The sequence below is a fragment of the Sus scrofa genome, chromosome 17 (assembly GCF_000003025.6).
Source record: "Sus scrofa isolate TJ Tabasco breed Duroc chromosome 17, Sscrofa11.1, whole genome shotgun sequence".
Classification (NCBI taxonomy): Eukaryota; Metazoa; Chordata; class Mammalia; order Artiodactyla; family Suidae; genus Sus; species Sus scrofa.
In genome coordinates this window covers 41,867,409-41,892,309 of record NC_010459.5, presented here as the reverse complement: position 1 = coordinate 41,892,309, position 24,901 = coordinate 41,867,409, and the positions used below count along the sequence as shown (strand labels likewise).

Here is a 24,901-nt window from a genome sequence, read left to right as displayed (position 1 = left end):
CTAAAAAAAAGCAAAACAAACAAACAACAACAACAACAAAAACCCAGAAAAGTGGCAGAGAGAGAGAAAAATAAAGGACACAGCAACCACCAAACAAGAGTTCTTTATTTAAGAACTAAATGCTAAGAACACAGATATTCTAAAGAAGAGACAGATAATTAAGAAACAGAGTTTTGGAGTTCCCATTGTGGCTCAGTGGTCACGAACCTGACTGGTATCCATGAGGATGCAGGTTCAATCCTGGCCTTGCTCAGGGGGTTAAGGATCTGGCATTGCTGTGAGCCATGGAGTAGCTCACAGATGCAGCTGGGAGCTGGCCTTGCTATGGCTGTGGTGTAGGCTGGCAGCTATAGCTCCAATTTGACCCCTACCCTGGGAACTTCCATGTGCCACAAGTGCAGCCCTAAAAATAAAAATAATAATAAAGAAATAGAGTTTTCGGTTTTTTTCTAAACAGGATTTTGATCATGAAAATTAATGATTCAAACCTCTAATGCAGGAGTGCACAAAAATCTAGAAAAATGCAATGCATATTTTATCTCTTACCTGAATTACCTGAGAACCCTAAAACATTCTCTTGAAGAGATATCAAGATTCAAATTGTGCAAAGAAACGGTACCCATTAGTGTTTAAACCATAAAACCAATACCTGGCTTACACATGATAAAATAAAAATAAAGCACATAAAATAACGTGCAGTTCATAGAATTCAAAGAAAATCGGGATGGGTGTGCCCTGGTGGCCTAGTGGTTAATGATCCAGCATTGTCACTGCCATCTTTTGGGTGGCTGCTGTGGCATGGGTTCAGTCCCTGGCCCAGGAACTTCCACTTGCTGCAGGCATGGCAAAAAAAAGAAAAAAAGCAAGCAAACAAACAAAAAAACCTGTATCCATAGTGTTTCACCCACAAAACCAGTACCTGGCTTATGCATGCTAAGAACAAAATAAAGATAAAGCACATAAACTAAGAGCATTCAAAGAAAATCAGGGTAAAAGAAAGGCAATTAGGACAGGAGAGATGCCGCTAAGCATCCTTGCTCTGACAGTGTCCAGGGCGAGCCTGGGTGACGGCGGCAGCTCCGAAGGCACAGGGCCGTCACTGATGGGAGGGATAAAGTGTGATATCTCTCACGGCCACCAGGTTAGCGGAGGCTCGGATGAAAGTCCCAGAATTAAAACTGAGGTAGTTTTCCGTGAGGAAGGTTCTCCTTGAAAGCATGGCCAGCATGTGGTTGAGTCGGGACCTGATCCCAGCCAAGTGGAACTGCCGCTCTTTGTTTAAGTTTCTGAACGAGTCTCTGAAGCACAGATCCAAGTGGGGGGTGCTCCAGTACTTGGGGTGTCCCGGCGTGACGAGGTCCGTGGCTCTGAGGGAAGCCGGGGGGCTGCCGGAGCTGCCCACGGAGCCTTGGGACGACAGAGAGGAGGAGGAAGACCGCGAGCTGGAGGACCCCGACACAGACATCTTCGACACCGGCGACCCTTCTTTGGACGGGACTCCCTGCGAGAAGAGGCCACCCTCCTCCGTGTCGGTCTGGGTCGTGGCCGACGTGGACCGGACCGCAGTTTGGGAGCTCGCCACCCTGGTGCCAACCGTGGTCTGGGTGCCAGCACAAGCTGTGGCTGCGCTGGCTTGGGTGCCCGTGTCACTCGTGCTCACTGCTGGCGTCCCCTCGCCTGGCTCCGTCTGCGTGGCGGCATCGGTCGCCCTCCTGCTGTCTGGCCTGTCCCTGTGGCTGCTGAAGTAGTCGTCCTCACTGATGGTGGAGGACTCGGCGTCCCCGCGCCTGGCCTCTGCCCGGTCCTCCTTGCACCCCGGCTCGGCCTTCCTGGGGGTGCTCGAGAGCCTGGCCAGCCGCAGCCGCAGCAGGTTGCCCAGCGTGAGCTCCTTGGACGGTGTTTTCTGGTCAATGAGGTGGTCAAACTTGCCACTGATCTGGAAGTTGGACAGGAGTTTGGCGCTGATGGGCTCTGACTGTGCGTACAGGATCCGGAACTCCAGGTCAAAGTGTTCGACCACTTGGCCAGACAGAATGACCAAGTTGCTGCTGTTTAATTTGCCATCTGTCCAGGTGAAACTTAAGGAATAAAAACAAACAAACAGAAGCTGGTAAGGATGAGGAATCTTTGTTTACTTCTTGTCAACCTGAATACAAAGCCTGGACAACCCAGTCGCAACTCTGGTGACAGCACACCTATCATTTAGTGTGTATTCAACTAGTCCAGACACAGAATATAACATAGGTACGTGTTAACATAAAATAAAAAGGCTGGAGTTCCCGTTGTGGCACAGCGGAAATGAATCCGACAAGGAAGCATAAGGTTGCGAGTTCAATCCCTGGCCTCACTCAGTGGGTTAGGGATCTGGCGTTGCTGTGGCTCTGGCGTAGGCCGGCAGCTGCAGCTCTGATTAGACCCCTAGCCTGGGAACCTCCACATGCTGCAGGTGCAGCCCTAAAAAGCAAAACGAAAAGGCCCCTGTTGGAGTTCCCCGGTGGCTCAGTGGGTTAAGGATCTGGCATTGTCACTGCTGTAGCGTAGGTCTGATCCCTGACCTGGGAACTTAATGCCATGGGTCTGGCCAAAAATTAAGAACGTTTTTTAAAAAAGGCCACTGTTTACCAGGCTAAAATTCACAATTCCAGTTGTTAAAAACTGGAAAGGACTCCTAAAGCATTTAGGCCAGTGCCCTATGTGAGAAGTGAGGAAGCTGCCTAGTGACATCACAGTTGGAAGCAGTGACAGGGCCTAGACTAGGCCGCTGTCCCTAAGAACCACAAAGGCAGAGCTCCTTGCTCTCTTCCGCTATGCTGCCATTTTCACAAAGGGGGACAGGACTGTCATTCTAACCCCACCACCCCTGCACAGAAAGCTTTCCTTTCTGCCCCCTCTCCAATCACAGTGGTGGTGGGCAGGTGACCCAGGCTGGCCAGAGAATCCTATCCCCTAGGATGCAGGGATCCACTCAGGGCAGGCCAAGGAGAGCCAATGAGAGCCAAGGAATTTTACTTTTTTTTTGAGGGCCACACCCACGGCATATGGAGGTTCCCAGGCTAGGGGTCTAATCAGAGCTGTAGCTGGCCTACACCAGAGCCACAGCAACATGGGATCCGAGCCGTGTCTGCCACCTACACCACAGCTCACAGCAACGCCAAATCCTTTACCCACTGAGCAAGGCCAGGGATCAAACCTGGGTCCTCATGGATACTAGTCGGGTTTGTCACCACTGAACCACAATGGGAATGCCAATGAGAGCCAAGTAATTTTTCAAGGACTGATACCAGTGCAGAGAGAAAGAAAGTCTCTTTGGGAGATAGTTACTAAAGGCCATGTGACTAAGCTGGATCTCTGCCTGCAAATGGAGAGCCTGACTGAGAATAAAGATCAATTTGAGAGAAGCAGAGCCAGAAGACAGTGTTCTAATAAATGCATGGCCTCGAGGTCAAGGGGAGCTGAAAACCAACTGTACCTTTCTACACTTTCAAGTTATGTGAGCCAATAAGTTCCATTTTTGCATAAAGTAGTTTGAGTTAGCATCCTACATTTGCAGTCACCTCACTGATAACAGAAATTTGTATGAAGCGGAGGGTATTTTACATAAGATATCATAAAACACAGTAGTAATTCTGTCTTTTGCAACCAAGAACCTGGGCTGATGCAAATGCACCTTGACAACTGCCTTCAGAGTCTGAGAAGAAAGATTATTTTGTGTGTGGGGTGCCTGTGTGTATTCTCTTTTTATGGCCCCACCTGCGGGCATATGAAAGTTCCCGGGCTAGGAGCCGAATCAGAGCTGCATCTGGGACCTAGGCCACAGCCATTACAACACAGGATCTGAGCTCCACCTGCGACCTACACTGCAGCTTGCGGCAATGCCGGATCTTTAACCCACTGAGCGACGGATACCAGAGATTGAACTCACATCCTCGTGGAGAGTATGTTGGGTCCTTAACCCACTGAGCCACAAAGGGAACTCCTAAAGATCCTTCTGAAAATTCTCAGTGAGATCATGTAAACAAGACACCTATCCAACAGCAGATTATAAACCGTCGGGGCTTTAGGCTAGTTTTAACCTGGGCACTTTAGTCTTGGAGACCAGGGGGCAAGAGAGGTGACCCTGCCCTGACTACTTCCCAGAGGAGGAGGCTTTGATTGACCTACTCACACACACGGATACACACATGGTGGAATAAAGGCTCACACGGAGGAGTTCCCGTCGTGGCTCAGCAGGTTAAGAACCTGACTGGTATCCATGAGGATGAGGGTTTGATCCCTGGCCTTGCTCAGTGGGTTAAGGATCTGGAGTTGCCGTGAGCTGTGGTGTGGGTCGCAGTCAGGGCTCGGATTCCATGTGCCATGGCTGTGGCGTAGGCTGGCAGCTGCAGCTCTGATTCGACACCTAGCCTGGGAACCTCCTTATGGTGCATGCAGGTGTGGCTCTAAAAAAAAAAAAAAAAGGTGGGGGGGTTCACATTGAGAAGGAAAAGCAGCTTTTACCTTCCTATAGCATGTTTCATCTAAAAAGTTTAGATTAATACACATGGACCAGTCGGAGACTTACCTGTAGGAGCCTGTGGCCACACGGATGCCATCAATCAGTGTGAACTTTTCATGAACCTTCCCAATAATTTTAGTTCCTGATCTTGCGTAGTAAATATTTCCTGTAATCGTCCGAACTGTCATCAGCTGTTGGCAGGGGAGGAGGAGAAAAAGAAATGAGCAACCAGGGAGCAAATGATAGAGGGCTTAGTTTGCCATTTCCAAAGGTGAGGTGCTCACTGGCAGGTGAGCAGCTCATGGTCACCATTTGGCAACAACACCCACAGTATGGGAGCCAGATGATTCTCAGGACTCAAGTAATGCTACCTCACATTTAGTCCATCTTCTCAAGTGCCCTTTTATTTATTTATTCATCTATCTATTTATTCATTTATTGGCCTACACCACAGCCACAGCAACTCGGGATCCAAGCCACATCTGCAACCTACACCACAGCTCATGGCAATGCCAGATCCTTAACCCACTGAACAAGGGCAGGGATCGAACCTGCATCCTCATAGACTCACTTCCGCTGAGCCACGACGGGAACTTCTCCTTATTGTTATTATTTTTTTGGCGGTGCCCGTGGCAGGTGAAAGTTCCTGGGCCATGGATCAAACTTGAGCCAGTGACAATGCTGAATCCTTAACCACTAGGCCACCAGGGACCTCCTCCTTATATTTATTTTTGAGACACTCCGTTCATGTGGACATGTGCTCTAAAAGAAGACTCACTTTTTTTTTTCTTTGCTTTTTAGGGCCACAGTCGTGCCATATGGAAGTTCCCAGACTAGGGGGTGAATCGGAGTTGCAGCCGCCAGCCTATCCTACAGCCATAGCAAGCGGGATCTGAGCCTCGTCTGTGAGCTACACCACAGCTCACAGCCAACGCTGGATCCTTAACCCACTGAGCAAGGCTGGGGACTGAACCCACATCCTCAGGGAAACGAGCAGGGTTTGTCAACCACGGAGCCACAATGGGAACTCCAAGACGTACTTTTTTGGAGGCACGGAGCAACAGAACCCAAGAAATGACTTTGAAACAAAATGTGGCAGATAAAAAGCATCCAAATAGATACCGTTTTGACAAAGGCATAAGGAAACTAAGGTGATTTTTCTCCTCCTCTTTGGCTTGAGAGCTTTGCTCATGAATGGCAGTCCGTCCACAGTTACACCCCCACCGCCATGGGCACGGAGAACAGGCACAGAGAACGGCCATCTCTCACAGGAACTTGAGGCGGAAACACTCGACACACGTGGCGTAATGAGCAATGTCCCTTCTCCCACAAAGACATATTTACCAAAAAGGTGCCCTGGTAATGCACCGGGGCCATCTATTGCAGGTGTCTGCATCATTATCCTTGCAAAATGATGCACATAAATGTATACACAATGGTATGCAAAATACTAAGCCAATCTGCATTCTTTGGAGCAGATCAGTACTTGTGTATCTTTAGCACTCTTCAATGAAATGTTTAAGATTTTTGTTCAATTCTCTCATTCATTCCACAAAGAAATGCCCCTACCAGGGCATTAAGACAACAGAGATCTAAGGCCTGCTCCTTATCTTCAAGGACTAGGAGAGAGGAAGGTAATTTCAAAACTGTAGCAAGACATAACACCATCTGAAGAAGCAAAAATCTGTATCTACACAAAAACATGTGTACAAATATATTCACAGCAACTTTATTCATAATAGTAAAGAACTGGAAAATACCCTAATGTCCTTCAGTGGCTGGATGGTTAAACAACAAGCGCTCAACCATACCATACGACTCTATTCAGCAAGAAAAAGGAACTACTGATATACACAACAATTTGGACAGTTCTCAAGGGCCTGAATCTCAAGGGCGTAATGCGAGTGAAAAAAGCCCAATTCAAAAGGTCCCATATCAGGAGTTCCGGCTATGGTGCAATGGGATTGGTGGTGTCTTGGGAGCACGGGGATGCAGGTTTGATCCCCGGCTCGGGACAGTGGGTTAGGGATCCAGCGTTGCTACAGCTGTGCCTTGGGCTGCAACTGAGGCTTAGATCTGATTCCTGGCCCGGGAACTCCATATGCACGGAGCAGCCAAAAAAAAAAAAAAAGTTCCATGTCAATTTCCTAGTTTTGCTATTGTGGTGTAAGTTATATAAGGTGTAACTATTGGGAGAAACCGGGTGAAGGATACATGGATGAAGGAAACGGGTGAAGGAAACCTCTGGCGCTATCTTTGCCACTTCTATGAATCTATCACTATTTCAAAATAAAAGCAAAAGACAAAACAAAAAAACTGTAGCATAACATAACATCTTTTCTGCAGAATTCTTACCAAAATGCCTAATGTGAATTTAACCATGAGGAAATATCAGACAAACCAAATTCTACAGAATGCTGGCTAACAGTCTTCAAAAGCAACAAGACCCTAAAAGACAAAGACAGAGAGAGCAAGAGTTCCAGAGGAGAGGAATCTAAGGAGAAATGACAACTAAATATAATATATGATTTCTGATTGGATCCTGGACAAGGCAAAAAGGCTATTTGTGGAATGATTAGTGAAATTTATTAGGTCTGGTAGTTCCCGCTGTGGCGTAGTGGAAACGAAGCCAACTAGGAACCATGAGGTTGAGGGTTCGATCCCTGGCCTTGCTCAGTGTGTTAAGGATCTGGTGTTGCTGTGGGCTGTGTATGGTGTAGATCGCAGATATGGCTCGGATCCTGAATTGCTGTGGCTGTGGCCTAGGCTCGAAGCTGTAGGTCTGATTCGACCCCTAGCCTGGGAACCTTCATATGCCATGGGTGTGGCCCTAAAAAAAGCAAAAAAAAAAAAAAAATTAGGTCTATAGTATTACATCAAGTTTTCTGATTTTGAAATTTGTACTGAAGTTTGTAGGATGTTACATTTAGAGAATTTGGGCAAAGGATATTCAGGGATGCCTTATATTATTTTTTTGTAACTCCTTTATAAACCAAATTATTTCAAAATGAAAATTAATTTTTTAAACAATCCAGAAACTTCCATAGCAGTGCACATGGAGCTGGGAGAGAAAGGCTTCCTGGGTGATTCCTGAGCAGAACCTCAAAGGATCAACATAAAAATAACAAGCATAAAAAACAACAAGGTTCTACACACAAGGAACTATGATAAACCATAATGGAAAAGAATATTTTTAAAAAGTATATCTATGTATAAGTGAAACACGTTACTGTACAGCAGAAATTAGTGCATTATAAATCGACTACATGTCAATTTAGAAAAAAAGAGCAGGAGTTCCCATTGTGGCTTAATGGTAACAAACCCTAGTATCCATGAGGATGCGGGTTTGATCCCTGGGCTGGCTCAGTGGGTTAAGGATCCAGCATTGCCATGAGCAGCAGCATAGATCACAGATGCGGCTCAGATCTGGCATTTCTGTGGCTGTGGTGTAGGCAGCTGCAGCTCTGACTCCACCCCTAGCCTAGGAACTTCCATATGCCATAGGTGTAGCCCTAAATAGACAAAAAAAAAAAAAAGAAAAGAAAAGAAAAGAAAAAAAGAGCATAAGAATAAGCATAAAGAACATCATTATGGGCAGTTGTCAGTGTGGTTTAGTGCATCTTTCCCCTGGGTGCTTATCTAATGCTGTGCAGCCTCTGTGATTGTGGCCAAAGCACTTTTGAGCGCCTGCACACAAATGTGTGACCAAGCTCCTGAGGACACCCAACATTCTGGAGCAGGCACAGCACCAGAGCAAAGAAGTCTCCCCCTAGGGGAGGGTGCAGACCCACCAGCACAGACGGGCCTTCCTGAGAGAAGCCTGGGGAAGATGGTGCTTCTCGAGGAAGAAGTTAAGAACGTGGGCGAGGCCCAAGGTGCAGCCCTCCTCTTGACCCTTCCCAGACTATCCGGACACCCATGAAGGCAGCAACCGACAGTCAGCAACTGAGTCAGCAAATCCTCCCAGATTTCTGCTGAGTGGATGAATCAGAGCCAATCACTGGTGGCCAGACTCCTCTGTGATTTCCTGCTGCTAACACTCAGCCTCAATTACAGCAAGAGCACCTTGCAATTAAACATTGACACCTTCAATTTCCTCACCAGGCCCTATAGCAGAGCAGGCAGGGACTGATCATGTGGCTAGATGACGATGCACTTTTCCAAGCCCAACCTGTGTTTTCCTTGCGTCCACTTGATCTCACCTTTTTTTCTTTTTGGTCTTTTCTAGGGCCACACCTGCGGCATATGGAGGTTCCCAGGCTAGGGGTCCAATCGGAGCTGTAGCTGCCAGCCTACACCAGAGCCACAGCAACGTGGGATCCGAGCTGCATCTGTGACCTACACCACAGCTCACGGCCACGCCGGATCCTTAACCCACTGAGCGAGGCCAGGGACCAAACCCACAACCTTATGGTTCCTATTCGGATTTGTTAACCACTGAGCCATGCGGGAACTCCTCGATCTCACTTTTTTGACTGACTGTTGGGTCACGTGGCTGGCAGTTTCATTTGGGCTCTGAGTTCCAATCCCACCTCCGCTGTGAATTTGCTTTGTAGCACTGTTGACAAGTTAGTAGCTACCTCCCTAAACCCCATCCTCAGCTTCCTCATTAAGGACAGCAACCACCAAGAGCTCTGTGGGAAAAGCTCGACAGCCCAAATTTCGTAAAGCAAATTGCTTGATAATAACAAGGCGGTAAGTCCACGTCCCCTGTGCAGTAATCGATGGTACCAAAGCCCAACGTCTTTGCTCACTTAGCTCACAGCTTTATTTCTGGTACCTGGGACAGGGAGTGGCTCAGAGGAGGTGCTCACATAGGTGACAAAGTTGATCAACTAAGGTGATGGAACAAGTTGGTGAATTAAGTTCCAAAGCTCTTTAAGTTGCTGAACTCATTTTTAAAGAGGCAATGGTGGGGAGTTCCCTGGTGGTCTAAGGGTGAGGACTTGGGGCTTGCACTGCTGCAGCCTGGGTTCAATCTCTGGTCTGGGCATCGAAATCCCACATCAAGCGGCTACCTGCCACAGCCAAAAGAAAAAAAAAGTGAAGGGGGTAACAAATGATATTTTTCTTGCCTCTTTCGACTGAAGAGAACAAGCTAGCGAAGTTATATAACCTCACGCTTAAATTCTTAAGCTCAAATTACTTTCATGTTCAGAGCAAAGGACATCAAAAGTCTAATTTTATAATAATGAGAAATGAGAGGCAGCCTGTGACAGTGATTAAGAACACTGGGCTGGAGGCAGGTTGACAGATGGAGAAACCCCATCCCACTGCTTTCTCGTGGCTGACACTCAGTTCTCAGTGTCACCACCTCCCGATCTGAAACACGGGGATAATGGCACTGATCTGACCGGGCTGCTCTGAGGATCAAGTTGCATGACATTGTCAAGAGCCAAGGACCGTGCCAAGGACAAAGCAGGACTCCATAAACGGTGGTCGTTACGATTAAAATTGGAATCGACCAGGAGTGCTGTGGTCAAAAGCAGCAGCTTCCAAGGCAGCCTCTTGCCATCAACAGACAAGCTCCCCATTAAGAGGCAGCGAGGCGTGAGGGAGAGGCTAAGGTCTGAACCTGACTCGGTCCCCTCCTTGCTGTGAGACTTCAGACCAACGACTTTGCTCACGGCCCCAGGTCCCTCCCTTGCAATGGGGAGCCACCGCCAACGGCCGTGCAGGTCAGGGATGCTCAGTCATTATTGGTTGATTGTGGTGAAGCCAGAGACAGTGTAACACGAACCTTTTCCTGCTCAGGATGAACCTTCAGATCCATGCACATATCCAAAAACTGAGAGAGCAGAGCCTGGTCCAGAAGGATGTAGACAGCAACTCCCTGTTTCCGAGAGATCTCCTGCAGGTCTCGGAAGATGTCGATGTCGGTGAAAACATCCATCACCACTGCAATCACCTAGGGCAGGAGGCAGAGGGAAGAGCCAGCTGTCAGCCCACGAGGACACCACCTCACAGCTTGCTGTGCGGACTCTGGACCCCGTCTCAGAGCTGGGAATGGATCCTCATCCTCCATTAGCCTGCCTTCCTTGTCCTTGTGCAGGATCCGTTTTCCCCTCACCATGGACTCCTGTCCATTTCCAACAACACTCAGGCCACTATCCTACACATCTTTTCCTTCTTAGGGCCACATCCACGGCATATGGAAGTTCCTGGGCCAGGGTCTGAATCAGAGCTGTAGCTGCCGACCTACACGACAGCCACAGCAACACCAGATCCGAGTTCTATCACAGCTTGCAGCAACGCCAGATCCTTAACCCACTGAGCAAGGCCAGGGATCAAAACTGCATCTTTACAACAGAGACAACGTTGGGTCCTTCACCTGCTGAACCACAGTGAGAACGCCCATCCTACAAATATTGACTTGACTCAGCTAACCCTCCCAACTGGCCTCCAGTCACTCTGCCCTACACTGCAGATTTCTCAAAACCAGCTATTACTTATATCTGGAACCAAATACATGGCACAAATGAAACTTTTCACAGAAAAGAAAATCATGGATTTAGAGAACAGACTCGTGGTTGCCAAGGGGGAGGGGGAGGGAGTGGGATGGACTGGGAATTTGGGGTTAATAAATGCAAACTATTGCCTTTAGAAAGGATAAGCAATGAGATCCTGCTGTATAACACTGGGAACTATATCTAGTCACTTATGATGGAGCAGGATACTGTGAGCAAAAGAATGTATACATGTATGTGTGACTGAGTCACCTTGCTGTACAGTAGAAAATTGATAGAACCTTGTAAACCAGCTATAATGGAAAAAATAAAAATCATTATAAAAAAAAAATTTCTCGGCGTTGCCATCATGGCGCAGTGGAAACAAATCCGACTAGGAACCGTGAGGTTGCAGGTTCAACCCCTAGCCCCTCTCAGCGGGTTAAGGATCTGGTGTCACCATGAGCTGTGGTATAGGTGGCAGACACAGCTCGGATGTGGCGTTGCTGTGGCTGTGGTGTAGGCCGGCAGCTATAGCTCCTATAAGACCCCTAGCCTGGGAACCTCCATATGCCCCAGGAACGGCCCTAAAAAGAAAAAAGACCAAAAAAAAAAAAAATCTAAAACCATGGATTCACCCACTACCTGGACATATACAAACCTGTTCCATTCAACGCTCTTCCTTTATGAAAGCCCTCTCATCTCATGCTTGGCTCAGACCAGCAGGCTACCTAGGTCCTGTGGCTAACCCGCTACCCTCATAGACATGCAGCATGCTGTCCATAAAACAGATATGTAAAACCTTAGCCTTTCCGAGCCCCCTTTCTAGGTGTCGGATTTTGGATAATACGACTTTCTGTTATGATCTAGAAAGGGCCGCCTCTCCGCCACCAACTGAGGGCTTGAAACTGATCAAACTGGGCAAGCTGATGCTCCCAACTCCTGCCTCCGTTGCTGGACAGCCCACTTTCGTGATGTCGACCCCTCCAGCAATCAGGATCTAATCAAATGGCTTCCAGAGCACCAGCCTCTCCCTGTAAAAGATGGTCTCTGAAGGCCTCGGGGATCTGCCTGCAGCGCAAGTCGACAACAGGAACATGGAAATATGCCCCGGGCGTGGATCAGTCCTTTCTTCTCTCCAGCCACCTGGCTCTGTGTGTGTCTCCTGGTCAATTTTCCCCGTTCAGCACAGACCACAGCTAAGGGCTGCTTCAGCCATGGGGGCTTGGGCAAGTTACAGCTGCTCTGAAAGTCTGCAAACTAGGTTTGCAGTGAGTGCACGAGACCCCTCCAGTATGTGTTCACTGATTGGACCAGTCCAGAGTTCCAGCCGTCCTGACAATTCAGCACAGGGAGACGTGTGCCAGCTCCCGGGTTTCCTGATAAGAGAGGCAGCTCCAGCAGCAAACCCTCTCATCACATCCTCCGCAGGTCTGAAAGCATGGCTGTCAGCTAACCCTGGCCGGGCTGTGTAGGACAAGCCCCTGTGTGGGGTCAGAGCCGGGGGTGTCACCTTAGGAAACTGCTCCCTGATGCTAAGGTTTAGAGCTCTTTTGCAGGCTGGAGCTGCAAGGTTCCTCCCTCCTCCTAACCTCATAGTAATGACATGAGTCTTGGAGTTCCTGTTGTGGCTCAGCGGGCTAAGAATCTGACTAGTATCCATGAGGATATGGCTGGGTTCGATCCCTGGCCTCGATTAGTGGGTTAAGGATCCAGAGTTGCCGCAAGCTGTGGTAGGTCGCAGACGCGGTTTGGACCATGTTGTTGTGGCTGTGGTGTAGGCTGGCAGCTGTAGCTCTGATTCGACCCCTAGCCTGGGAACTTCCATATGCCACAGGTTCAACCATAGAAAGGCCAAAAAAAAAACCAAACAAACAAAAAAACAACAACAACAACAAAAAAAACCCCCACAAAGCCCAACAACCCAACATGAGTCTCTTTGAAACCCATTAACTCCTTTTCTGAACGTTAAGGTGATTTATATACAGATCTCACCTCCTCTGTGGAAGCAGAGGCCCTTGAAGGGGATTGATTCAACTGTGTAGCTCCAGAGGGCTCAGGACAATTCCCTTTAAGTATCTGGGTGTCAAAGAAACGTATAGACAGAGAGCCCGTTTTGCTTCTTCCGCTAACACTCCAGAGTCTCATCTACCAGGAGGAGGGACCTTGAAATGCCAGCTCCCAGAGAGTCACTGCTGTGAAGGAACTTGCGAAGAACAATTTATCTCTCTGGCTGCCTCTCCCCTCCCCGCCCCCGTGGTGCTGAAGCCCCAGCTGTGAAGCTATTCTTGGCAAAGGATACGGCTAACACCCGCTGGAAGGAGTGATTTAGAAAATAAGAAGTGCTCTTTCTAAATGGGTGGCAGCTTCAGAAATTGATATCCTCTGATGCATTACTATACATCCTATTTGGAGATGGGTCTAACTAGTAATTCAGGTCGTGTAACTTAGTGGTTAAAAGGCAGAAAGGCCTGGGCACAGATCCCAGCTCTGCAGCTTACTAGCTGTGTGACCTTGGGCAAGTTGCTTAAGCTCTCTGAGCCTCAGGTGCCCCCTCTGGAAGATATGGATAGTAACATCTAGCGCCTGTGTCAAAGAGCTGCTGTGAGGATTAAATGAGACAAAGCATGGAAAGGGCTGAGCTCCAACATGAAATACGCGTTCGGTTACGCAGCCAGCCCCTCTTCAGAGTCTACTGTGGGCTGAACCCTGTTCTAGGCAGAAAGGTGGCTATAAAGAATTCGACAGGAATTCCTGTTGTGGCTCAGCGGTAATGAACCCGACTAGCATCCATGAGGATGTGAGTTCAGTCCCTGGTCTCGCTCAGTGGGTTAAGGATCCGGCGTTGCCGTGAGCTGTGGTGTGGGGTGCAGACGTGGCTCATATGGCTTGATCCCATGCCCATCAAGTGCCCACACAGTCACAGTGGGCGCTGCCTTGTCCCAGCCTATGCTACAAAGAGCCTGCCCACTCTCTAAGGGCTGGAAAGCTCTGCAGGTGGTGGCTTTTGAGTCTCTTCCAGGGTCAAAGCCCATCTGCAATTCAACACATGTTGGTCCTAACATGACTTGTAAAGTGGAAACACCAAGCTGTCAGAGCCTGGATGGCTGGTCTGCCACCCAGTCCCCACATCATTCCCGCTCTTCTCCAGCCACATCTAGAGCAGCCACGCCTGTGCCAAGGCCCACGTCATCATCACAGATGACAAAACCTCAAGCTTTACTTCCCTGTCACTCCAACTATTCCCCCCATGGTTTATACCACAGGACCACGTGGTTACAGGTAGCAGTCTCCAGGGTATTCTGCCCAGACCCGTTTATGTTACTTTTCGCAGAGAACTGGAATCTCTTCCATTTGCCAAAAGCTCTAAAGAGATACCTAGAGATCTGAAAACCCTATTAACTGTCACCTCTGATTTACTTATGAGAAAAGGCATGCAGAGGTTCGCTGATTTGTTCAAGGTGACACACTTAAGAAAATGCAGGAGGGAGAATTTCAGCTTGGTCTGGGCAATCCTAGAGCTACCTATTAAAAAGCGTTAGCTTGAACATCATCCTAAACAAATCCACTGTTCAGCCTTCAGATGACTGAGAGCTTGGAATAGACCCTGAAAGGCTCAGTAAAGTAGTCTATAAAGTATATAAGATCGAGCCCACCACCAAGGATGATCGCCAAGAACACAACTCGCGGAATGAATGCTGGGGAATGAGCTGTGCCCCAGGACAGCAGGGGCTTCCTTCTGCAGGCGGTCTTGCGGACCAACTCCAACTGGACTGAACCAGGAAACCCTGGGAGGCACAGATGCCCTGCGAAAAGGCTGCAGCGTTAGACCTGGACGTGGACACTGGCTCCTTCACTTCCGAGCGCCACACCCTCTGGCAAGTTACTTCCATTCTGCTGGCTTCTACAACATGCCAATAAGCCTACCCACCTCGTAGTGTTTGCAGTGGCTTCAGTCAAGAGGAAAACCCTCACAGGGCAGCGAATCATATTCTCGGTCCTAATTCTGCCACCGTCTCTGGACCAGTCATGCTACCTGACCTTAGCATCCTCAAAAGGGGCCCCTTCGAGCTCTGCTGTCTGACTCACATAAACTGGACGGGCGGGTGGGGCTCTGACCAGGCACATGAGCTGCCTAGAGGGGCCACTCAGGGTGGGTCGCTCCTGCTCTCTATTCCAGCGCTTCCTCTGCCCCAGGCTCCCATCACTCACCCCTTCTCACTGCACCTCAGTTTCTCTACCGTCCCACCCACCGTCACAAAGCAAGGATGTGTGCGCAAGATGCTTGGAATTCCACCCGAGGTCTGCGCACTTGCAGATGCGTCAGCCTGGGGGCGGGGGGGGCAACAAGAGCCTGTCCCCTGAACTCCTCACAATGACCACAGGACACCCAGCTCCACTTCCTCCACTTCCCCAGGGGCTCCTGCCTCTTCTGGAGGCCTTCTTGCTTAAAAAAAAAACAAAGAAAAAAGAAAAAAGAAACACCTAGGTTCCCATCTCTGCCCCTTCCCTTCTGCCCTCCCCACTGAGATAATAACTTCACCTAGGTTTTGGTTTATTCTCCCATATTTAACAGCCATAACAAGAACATACGTATATTCACACTCATTTATATTACTAAATAAGTATGTATATGTGTGTGCATATACGAGCTCCTATAATTACATATATGTATCTATGTTCATATCCCCTGCAGACAAAAGGTAGCACATGCTGCCTGTTGTTCTAGGCGAGTGCTGACCAACAGAACCTTCTGAGAGGATGGAAATGGCCCATATCTGTACTGTCCCACACAGCAGCCACTGGCCACAAGCAGCAACTAAATACGTGAAAGATGACTAGTGCAATAGAGGAACTGAATTATTTTATTAAATTTGAAGTCACATAAATTTATTTTTATTTTATTTTATTTTTTTTTTGGTCTTTTTAGGGCTGCTCCCATGGCGTATGGAGGTTCCCAGGTTAGGGGTCCCATAGCAGCTGTAGCTGCCGGCTACACCACAGTCGCAGCAACGCCAGATCCTTAACCCACTGGGCGAGGCCAGGGATCGAACCTGCGACCTCATGGGTGCTAGTTGGGTTTGCTAACTGCCGAGCCACAATCGGAACTCCCTCAAGGCACATAAATTTAAATAGCCGCAGGAGGCTAATGGCTGCCACATTGGTCAGTGCAGTTCTAGCCTCTGCATCACAGAAAACAAATGGTCCTCATCCCTTTCAGAGCTGCCAGGCTCTCCACTGTGCAGAAAGTTCCGTTTATTCACCAACCAGCCAGAGAAGGACGTTTGAGCTTTTCCAGCCTTTTGCTGTTATAATCAGTGCTGCCATAAATAGCTAACTGCATAGGCCTATTCATATTTTTGGCCAGTGTATCTTTGGGACGCATACACAGATGTGGAATTGCTAGGTCAACGGGAAAACACAACTAAAATTTTACTGAATATTGCCAAATTCCCCTCCAGAGGTTCTATTATTTGCATTAGGACTTTTAAAAAGCCAGTATGCCTACTACTTTTTTTTCCTGGGAGAACTTATCCTAGATCCATAAAGGAACCAGACAATAATCTTGCAGCTTCCCTACTGCCTGATGGATGGCGGGTGAAAAGATTAAAGAAGTGAAATGGCAGCGAGAAAATAGAACGGTGGTTGCCAGGGGCTGGGAGGAGGAGGGAATGGGAGTCATTGTTCAAGGGAACAGACGTTCCTCTTGGGAAGATGAGAAAGTTCTGGACCCGGGTGGTGGGGGTGGTTGCCAGTGGAAATGATGAATGTGCTTAATGCCACTGATCATACGCTTTTAAAAGGTGGTCAATTTGGGGAGTTCCCACTGTGGTGCAGTGGGTTAAGAATACAACTGCAGGAGTTCCTGTCATGGCGCAGTGGGTAATGAATCTGACTAGGAACCATGAGGTTGCGGGTTCGGTCCCTGACCTTGCTCAGTGGGTTAAAGATCCGGCGTTGCTGTGAGCTGTGGTGTAGGCTGCAGATGCGGCTCAGATCTCACCTTGCTGTGGCTCTGGCATAGGCCGGCGGCTACAGCTCTAGCCTGGGAACCTCCATATGCCGCGGGAAGTGGCCCTAGAAAAGGCAAAAAGACAAAAACAAAAAAACAAATAAACAACTGCAGTGGCTCAGGTCACTATGGAGCCGTGGTAGGATCCCCAGCCTGGAAACTTCCAGATGCCTCGGGTGTAGCCATAAAAAAAAAAAAAAAAAAAGGATAAATTTTATTACATATATTTTACCACAATTAAAAAGAAAGAAATGAAAAGACAAAAGATTCTGAAATCCTTAATCTGATGCATGGAATTAAAAGGAAGGGACAAAAAGCAGCCACACTTAGTCTGGTAGGTAAGGTGCTTTCTTTGGCTGTGCATACAGCACGTGGAAGTTCCCAGGTCAGGGATCAAACCTGTGCCACAGCAGCGACCTGAGCCGCAGTGGTGGCAATGCCAGATCCTTAACCCACTGAGCACAAGAGAACTCCAGTAACATCATATATTCGTGAAATTTCCTAGGCCAGTGGTTCTCAACCAAGGGCAACTATGCTCTCACACAGGGCATGTGACAATGTCTGGGGACATTTTTTAAAACTATGGTAAAATACATAACGTATAACATAAATTTGCCATCTTAATAACTTCTAAGCGTACAATTCAGCGGCATTAATCACATTCACAGTATCATCAGCCATCACCATTATCTGCTTCCAAAACCTTTTTTATCATCCCCAACAGAAACTCTAACCATTAAAGCAATAACTCCTTCCCCTGACCCCTCTCTCTGGCGGAGACATTTTTGAATTTGGTGACATTTCGCAGCGGGGGTCAGTGCTATTGGCATCAGCTGGGTGGCGCCCAGGGATCTGCGTTCTACAGTGCACAGGACAGCCCCTCAGGACAAAGACTGATTGAGTCAAAAATGTCAAGAGTAGTGAGGTTGAGAAAGCCCGCCCTGGGCTGAAATAGCATCAGGAGCAGGAACTGAGACACCACACAGGTGCTACTGTAACTCAGAGGAGCGTTAAGCAAGATCTGAGAGCCTTATTTGGGATGCATCCACCTGCACGGTGGGGCCTCCGACAGATTCCTCAGCTGCTACTCCTCCGGGCAGGACACTTGTCAACACAATGACAGATTTTACGACTGCTCAGGTTATCAAAAGGAGGCCCAAGGCAACGGCCAAAGTGCCTCCTTGGAACAAAAGCACAAAGGGAAGGGGCAGCTGGAAAGAAGGATGGCTGGAGGCTTGGGGGACCTCCCAGCAGAGAGAGCTTTGCCTGTGAGTTCCCATCCAGCAGCCAGGAACATTCCAGGAGCCATGGCAATGGCACATTGCCAGATGAGGGCCCACAGCACTTCCAGGCAAGGTCCCCACTCCCACCTGACGGCATGGGGGATTCACATGGTAACAGAAACAAAGACGTGAATGACTCATGAGCAAGTACAGTAGTACAGGGAACGATTCCGGAGGACCTGTGTAAGGCGAGACGCCTGTGCAGTTCAACATTCCCCTAGTTCTCACTGTGGCTCAGTGGGATCAGTGACATCGCCGGAGCACTGGGACACAGGTTTGATCCCCAGCCTGGCTCGGTGGGTTAAGGATTTGGCGTTACCACTGTGGCATAGGTCGCAACTACAGCTCAAATCTGATCCCTGGCCCAGGAACTCCATGTGATGCAGGGCAGCCAAAAAAGAAAAAAAAGAAAAAAAGAAAAAAGAACTACTCGTATTTGGAGTTCCCACGTGGCTGTGACATAGGCCTGCAGTTGCAGCTCCAGTTCAACCCCTAGCCTGAAACTTCTATATGCCCCAGGTGCAGTCATAAAAACCCCCAAAAACAAAATTCTCCTAAAAGCAAACATCTCAGTTCTCAAAAAGGCCAAAGGGAGGGAGGAAAGAAGCTCAGAACGGTATTCCTCCAGCTTTGATGAAGTTCACCTGAGCAGCAGGTCAGCCTGTATTCAGAAGCCACACTGTACACAAATCATGTTTTTAGATGCTGTACCTCTCTCAACACAGCAGACCCACGCTCTGAAAGGTGCACAGAAACTGCGCCAGCGTTGGGACTGGCAGGTTCACAGCCCTGGTCACAGCTACCCTGGGGCAAGTCCTTGCTGAGTGGAAAGGCAGGCGGACTCACCTGCTCCGTGATCAAGGGTGCAACCGAGAGGTCTCCGCAGTCCCCACTGAGCACTATTTCGTGCCAGACGCCCTACAAGCCTAAATGGCTCAAACAGGCGCATGCCTCCTGGGCGAGGATGAAACCTACCCCAGAACCACCCGCTGAGGCCACAAAGCCAGGAGTGGACACCGCCGTTTACCAAGTGAGCCTGGCTTCTCGTGCCTGTACCCTGACCGCTTTAGTCTCCTATCTGTGAAGGGCAGATCTGATCCTCTCGTGGTCATTTTTCCTGTTTCTTCCACAGGCCACATGGAAATTAAAAAGTCCAAATCGGAGTTCCCACTTTGGCACAGTGGGTTAAGAACCCGAGGGCAGTGGTTTGGGTCACTGCGGAGGCGCAGGTTCGATCCCTGGCCTGGTGCAGTGGGTTAAGGATCTGGCACGGCTGCAGCCATGGCGTAGGTCACAGCTGTGGCTCAGATTCAGTCCCTGCCCCAGGAACTTCTGTGGTGGGAGGCCCTGTGGAGCGTGAGTGGTCTTGAGCACAGACAGGGAGCCAGGCTGACTTGGGCTCCTGCCCGGATCTGTCCCACTCGAACTGTATCCTGGGCGAGCTACTTAACCTCTCTGCGCCTGGCCCCTTCCTAACTGGAGCCACCTCTTAGGCTTGGGAGGGTTAAGTGAGAGAGTCCAGGTAAAGGGGTTAGCACAGAAACAACCCACTAAAAGCGCTCAATCACTCCATCGAGGGCTTTCACCATCTGAACACAGGCGCAGAACGGCTTCTCATCTCATCCAGAAACAGCCTGAGACCTGCACCTTCACAGTCCTCACTGTCATACGTACTGGACTTCGAAGGATGTGGTCCGAGTGACACAGCCAGTCCTGTGTACACAACACACACCTCTACCCGGAGCAGCAGCACTGGACCAGCCACCAGATTAGCTCTCTAATTCCTGCCTCCTCCATAAGCCTCCGTCCTCCTTATCGTCACAGGGCACAAGGCAAAGCCTGGGGGCTGACAGTGGTTAAGAGATGCTGGGCCTCCGTTCAGTTCCTGGCTTCATCATTCCCTGGCTGCGTGGCCTCCGGGCAACCTCTTGATGCCTCATGTACATCACTTGCCAAATGGAGATAAGAATCACTACCTCTCCTACCTTGGGATTTCTTTGGAACAGTGCCTGGCAGAGAAAGCATTATTAAGTTCATTGGGTTTGTCTTCTAAATAAAAGAGATGGTCTCTGAGAGCTCAAGTTTAGCACGTCTCAACTTCAACGTCCCACCTCATCTCCGCCTCGTCCTCCTCCTGTATTCTAAGTTGGTAGCATGGCTGCCCGCCCAAGCTAAAAACTGTCAACTCTTCCTAGACTGTCTTCTCCTGGGTCTTGGCTACCCTCTCCCCCTCCCTCACTACCTCTCCAGTCCATTGCATGACCAGGTCCCGTCAATTCTGCCTGAAACCCTCCCGCTGCCCAACCCCCAGCCCTGCCTTTGCACAGACCCTCTTCTCATAGGCACATCCCCACGGACCCGCCTTATAACCGTCCTAGACCCCAGGCTGACCCCGCCCCGACCCTCCTCTTTGTGCTCCTACCAGGATTACTGCTCCAGAACACCAATCTGGTCATGCTCCTCGCCTTTTTCTAAACCTTCCATGGCTCCCCATAGCTCCTTCCAGTAGAGCCCAAAGCCCTTGACAGTCTGGCCCCAGTCTCCCCCTTCAGCCTCTCCTCCGATCCTTCATCCCCACATCCTCTCTGCTCCAGCTGAGGAAGCTGGCTGCCTCCGAAAGCGCCAGGTGCTTTCACACTTCTGGGCCAGTCCCTGTCCTCTGGCCTGGCACGCCCCACTCATCCTCTTGGATCCAGGTCCAAGGTCACTGCCACTCCTAAGGCTTTTTTTTCTTCAGCCTATTGCAACCTCCTCGCTGCTTCCCACCAGCAGGCTGTCACCTCTCAAGTGCAGTCAAGGATCATGTCCTTCACCTCTGGCCCCAGTCCCTGGGGCACAGTGTCTGACACACAGCAAGCCATCTGGCATGTGGCAGAGGCCCTGCAAATATTCATCAGATTTAAAGGTAACATACCACCTTTCTCAGTTAAAATCACCCAGGTTCCCGATTGAAGATATAAGCCTGTAGCTGGATGAGGGCACAGAGCAAGGCAGGAGGTTATAACCAGCAAGAACAAATGCATTACCAAACAAAGAAGTCTGAGCACCAGCCTTGAGCCCCTCCAAAGGCCAGCACGTGAGCTGATGGACAGACTTCCATCTGGTCTCAGCTCCAGTGCCCTTATACAACCACCGACCACGAAAAGCTGGATGTGGGCAAGAGGCTAGAGGGATTCCTTTCTCTCAGGGAGACTCATTGATTACGTGACTCTCAAGTTCCAAGTGCCCAAGTTCTCCCCCTGGAGGTGACCATTGGGAATGCACACCCATCCCCAAGGTAGCCTTTCCCATGGTTTTAATCCTCCCACTGAACCAGCAAGTGTCTGTTGCATCAATCAGAAGGACCCTTGGCACACCCAAAGCACTGCAGGGTTGATAACTGCCAAGCTGGAGCACACACCTATTCCTACAAAGGCAAAGCACTAGCCTACTGTATCCCCACTGCAACCTCACCACCTGGTATCGGGAATACTGGTAAGTTAGGGCTTGTCCTTAGTTTGGCATCTTCAACCTACTTGATGCTATGTAACCACAGTCAGACACACTCAGGTATGAGCCCAACCAGGCCTTACCTTAGGGTGGCCTGGGGCTTTACCTGCGGGGTCTCTGGCACATGGAGACAGCCAAGAAGCTGGGCATTGCCAATCAGCGAGCGAGGTGGCAGTTGAACGTGACTCTGAAGGAAGATGGCTGCTGCTACATCCTACCTGCCCCTCCCACCTTGTGTGCCACACTCTTCCTCCCCCACCCCTCTGTACACAGTGCCCTGCTGCAGGCTCATCCTGGCTGGCAGGGAACCAAAAACCTCCCTCTAGACCACAATACTGGTTACACCAAAACCTACTAGGAAGAGATGACTTAATGTAGGGGTATCCAGGGTTTGTTTTTTTTTTTTTTTTTTTTTTTTTTTTTTTGCTTGTTTTTTTCCCAGCCTATGGAAAAGCAAACTCCTTGTCCCACCCGTTTGCTGAAGGAGCAACTTCTCAGGCTAGCAGAAGGGAAAGGGTCAGGGCTCTCACTTGGCCACTCCTGCATGTATCTGCTTTCTACAACACAAGACACATGGAAATGAACAGCGATAATAGATTTCTAATGACCCACAGTTATCTCTGGGGACAATCTCAGTAATTTTCCCCCAGGTTATGTACTTCTTAGGTAATGCTTCTCCTAAGAAGCTCCTGAAAGCCGGATCTAGTGTTGGCTGACTGCCAGGACAATCTGGTTTGGTTTTAAACTGAGAGTTGGAACTGGAATGATTTCTGCTCTCCGCCCAGTGAATGTGACTGTTAGCAGTTGGAACTTGGGCACAATTTGCAGTCTTAGGGACCGAGACTCCCCTCCACTCTTCCCTGCCACGAGATCGGGGATCCGAGGGGATACATACAGAGTGGGGCAAGTCGGGAACCCCGGGACCACCGGGCCCGCGCTCCCAGCAGACTTCAGTTTCCCACTGTTGGGGAGGGTGTTCTGTCCGACCGGGGTCCGAGGCGACCCGAAGGGCTGGGCCAGGCCGCTCACCTCTCTCGCCAAGCGGAGCTGCTGGCGCAGCGCGTCCTTGCAGCCATAGGGGCCACCGGCGCCCACGCCGCGGGGCTGGAAGTGCGCCTCGACGCGCGTGGCCCCACGGTAGGCACCCTGATAGAAGGCGGGCCAGCCGAGCTCCAGCAGCGGCGGTTCCAGGTCTGACTGCTCGGGGAAGTAGGTGCCGGACGAGCAGTCGTGCGATGAGCCAAAGGAGTCCTCGGCCCCCGCCGCCGCGCCCTCCTCGCCGGGCCGCTCGGCCGAGCGCAGGATGGTGCGCACCTCGTCTGGATTCAGGAAGCGGCTGAGGCGCTCGCGTCGCAGGAAGGCGGTGAAGGCGTCGGGGCCGCTTGCCACCAGCTCCTCGAGCGCCAGGCGCTGCTCCTCGCTGTACAGCTCGGCTAGGTTGGGCGGCCCGCTCGGCGACAGGCAGGCGGCCGGTAACTCGTCCAGACAGTCGGCCCGCAAAGCCATGGCAGCGCTCGGAATATATCCAGCTCTGGCTAGTGCGGGCGTGTAGCCTCCTTTATAGGCATCTTTGAATCTAACCGGCCCGCGCCATTGGTCGCCCCGCCCCGCCCCGGCTCTCCCATTGGCTGCCTTCTTGTAACGGCGGAGTCCTTACGCAGCGCACGCCGCTGCGGTCCCGCCCCTGATGTGCTATTGGGTGCCCTGCGCCAGGCCCCGCCCCGCAGCCCGGCTCCGCCCCGCAGCCCCGCCTCGTCCGGCGCCTTTGCAAAGGCACGGGTCCGCGTCTCGAGTGCAGGTTTTTCCTCCTGGGTTGCTTAGTGAAATTTAATCTTGGGGACTACGTGTCTGCTCCGAGGTAGCGTTTCTGCTCTGGTCCTGCGGAGGGCCGAGTTCATCACGGTCAACTAGAGAGCGAGTGCCGGGCCTGAGTGGCAGTACTGCCGTGGGCTGTGAGGCAGTCAGGGAGTCCGAAGTGAAGCTGGACAGCCCGGCCCCCCGCCATTCTCGAGCGCCCCCTGCCGCCTGCCCCACAGTGAGGCCCTACAAGGCTCCTGGTGATCTGAAGTATGCACTGCGACAGGAGGCTGGAACCTGGTTAAACCCCACTCTCCAACTACTTTTCACCAGGGCACACTGACCCACTGACCGCGCTTCTCCCGGGCTCTCAGAGGTCGCCTTTATCCCCAACATTTAAATCATTCATTCGTTCATCGATTATGCCTTTGATTATGCCTTCAGATGGCTTTCTCTTCTCTCACCTCATTGTCTTTTGACTGGCAAAACCCCAATCCTCGTTAAACTCCACTCTCCACCTACTTTTCACCTGCATCCAGACAGCCATACAGTACTGGGGAAAAGAGATGCAACCATGCTGACCGATCGTGCCTTATATTCATGTTCTCAAGTGGGCGTTTAAAGTTGCCTACTAGCCCACGTTTCCCTACTTCGCTCTACATTTTCCTCTTTCTTTCTCACTCTTAGAGATTGCTTCCTATTTCACTGAAAAAATAATAGCAGTCAGAGAAGATAGTTTCACGTGTTCCCACTACATCTTCCTACCTGTTTGCATCTCTGCCCACATACTGGGACTTCTGTCACTGGGGATGAACAGTCCCTGAGCCTCCCCAACACCAGTTCCTCCCCTTTGGCCCTAGCTGCCAATCCCTCTACTACCAGCCTGTATGTCTCCACTAGTTCTCTTGTCTTTCCTGGATCATCAATTTCCCTTCTTTACTGGTTCATCCCTATCAGCAGACAAACCTGCTGAAATATTTTTCATCCTTAAAAAACCCTCTCTTGAAGACCGTACATCCAGCTACGAGCTGCCTCACCATTTCTCTCTTACTTTTATAGCATAAAGTCCCAAACAAGTTGCCCTCTCCAGTCTTCCTCCCATTCCCTCTTAAACCCTGTCCAATGAGGCTCATAGCTCCACTGTTCAACCAAAAACCTCTTGTCAAGGTCATCATGAGCTCCATGGTGCTAAATCCAAAAGCTAATGTTCAGGCCCCATTTTCTTGTTATAAAAGAGATGACATGTTTACAACAGTAATGTGCTTCATACTTATGAGAGTTACCATTATCATTTAGAAACCAATATACTTTTTAAACGGATGAGTGTCCACTGCTGCGAAGATACCTCTGTCCTTCCCCTCTCTCCCCATCCCCGGCC

The 24,901-nt window shown here is 50.0% G+C and overlaps 1 protein-coding gene across 1 annotated transcript; it reads right to left on the bottom strand.

Moving 5' to 3' along the window:
* On the bottom strand, positions 88-23,328 carry FAM83D (family with sequence similarity 83 member D). Its single transcript, XM_021077826.1, has 4 exons — positions 22,756-23,328; positions 10,236-10,403; positions 4,562-4,686; positions 88-2,078 (listed from the first exon to the last, which is right to left on the bottom strand). The coding sequence occupies exons 1-4, from the start codon at positions 23,230-23,232 to the stop codon at positions 1,097-1,099; spliced, it is 1,752 nt and encodes a 583-aa protein (XP_020933485.1). The 5' UTR covers positions 23,233-23,328; the 3' UTR covers positions 88-1,096.

Excerpts from the sequence above, each read along its gene's own strand:
- FAM83D (XM_021077826.1), bottom strand. The coding sequence starts at position 23,232 with ATGGCTTTGCGGGCCGACTGTCTGGACGAGTTACCGGCCGCCTGCCTG. Across the intron at positions 10,404-22,755 it reads AGCTCCGCTTGGCGAGAGAG|GTGATTGCAGTGGTGATGGA; the intron begins GTGAGCGGCCTG and ends CTCCTGCCCTAG. Across the intron at positions 4,687-10,235 it reads TTCATCCTGAGCAGGAAAAG|CTGATGACAGTTCGGACGAT; the intron begins GTTCGTGTTACA and ends CCCTGCCAACAG.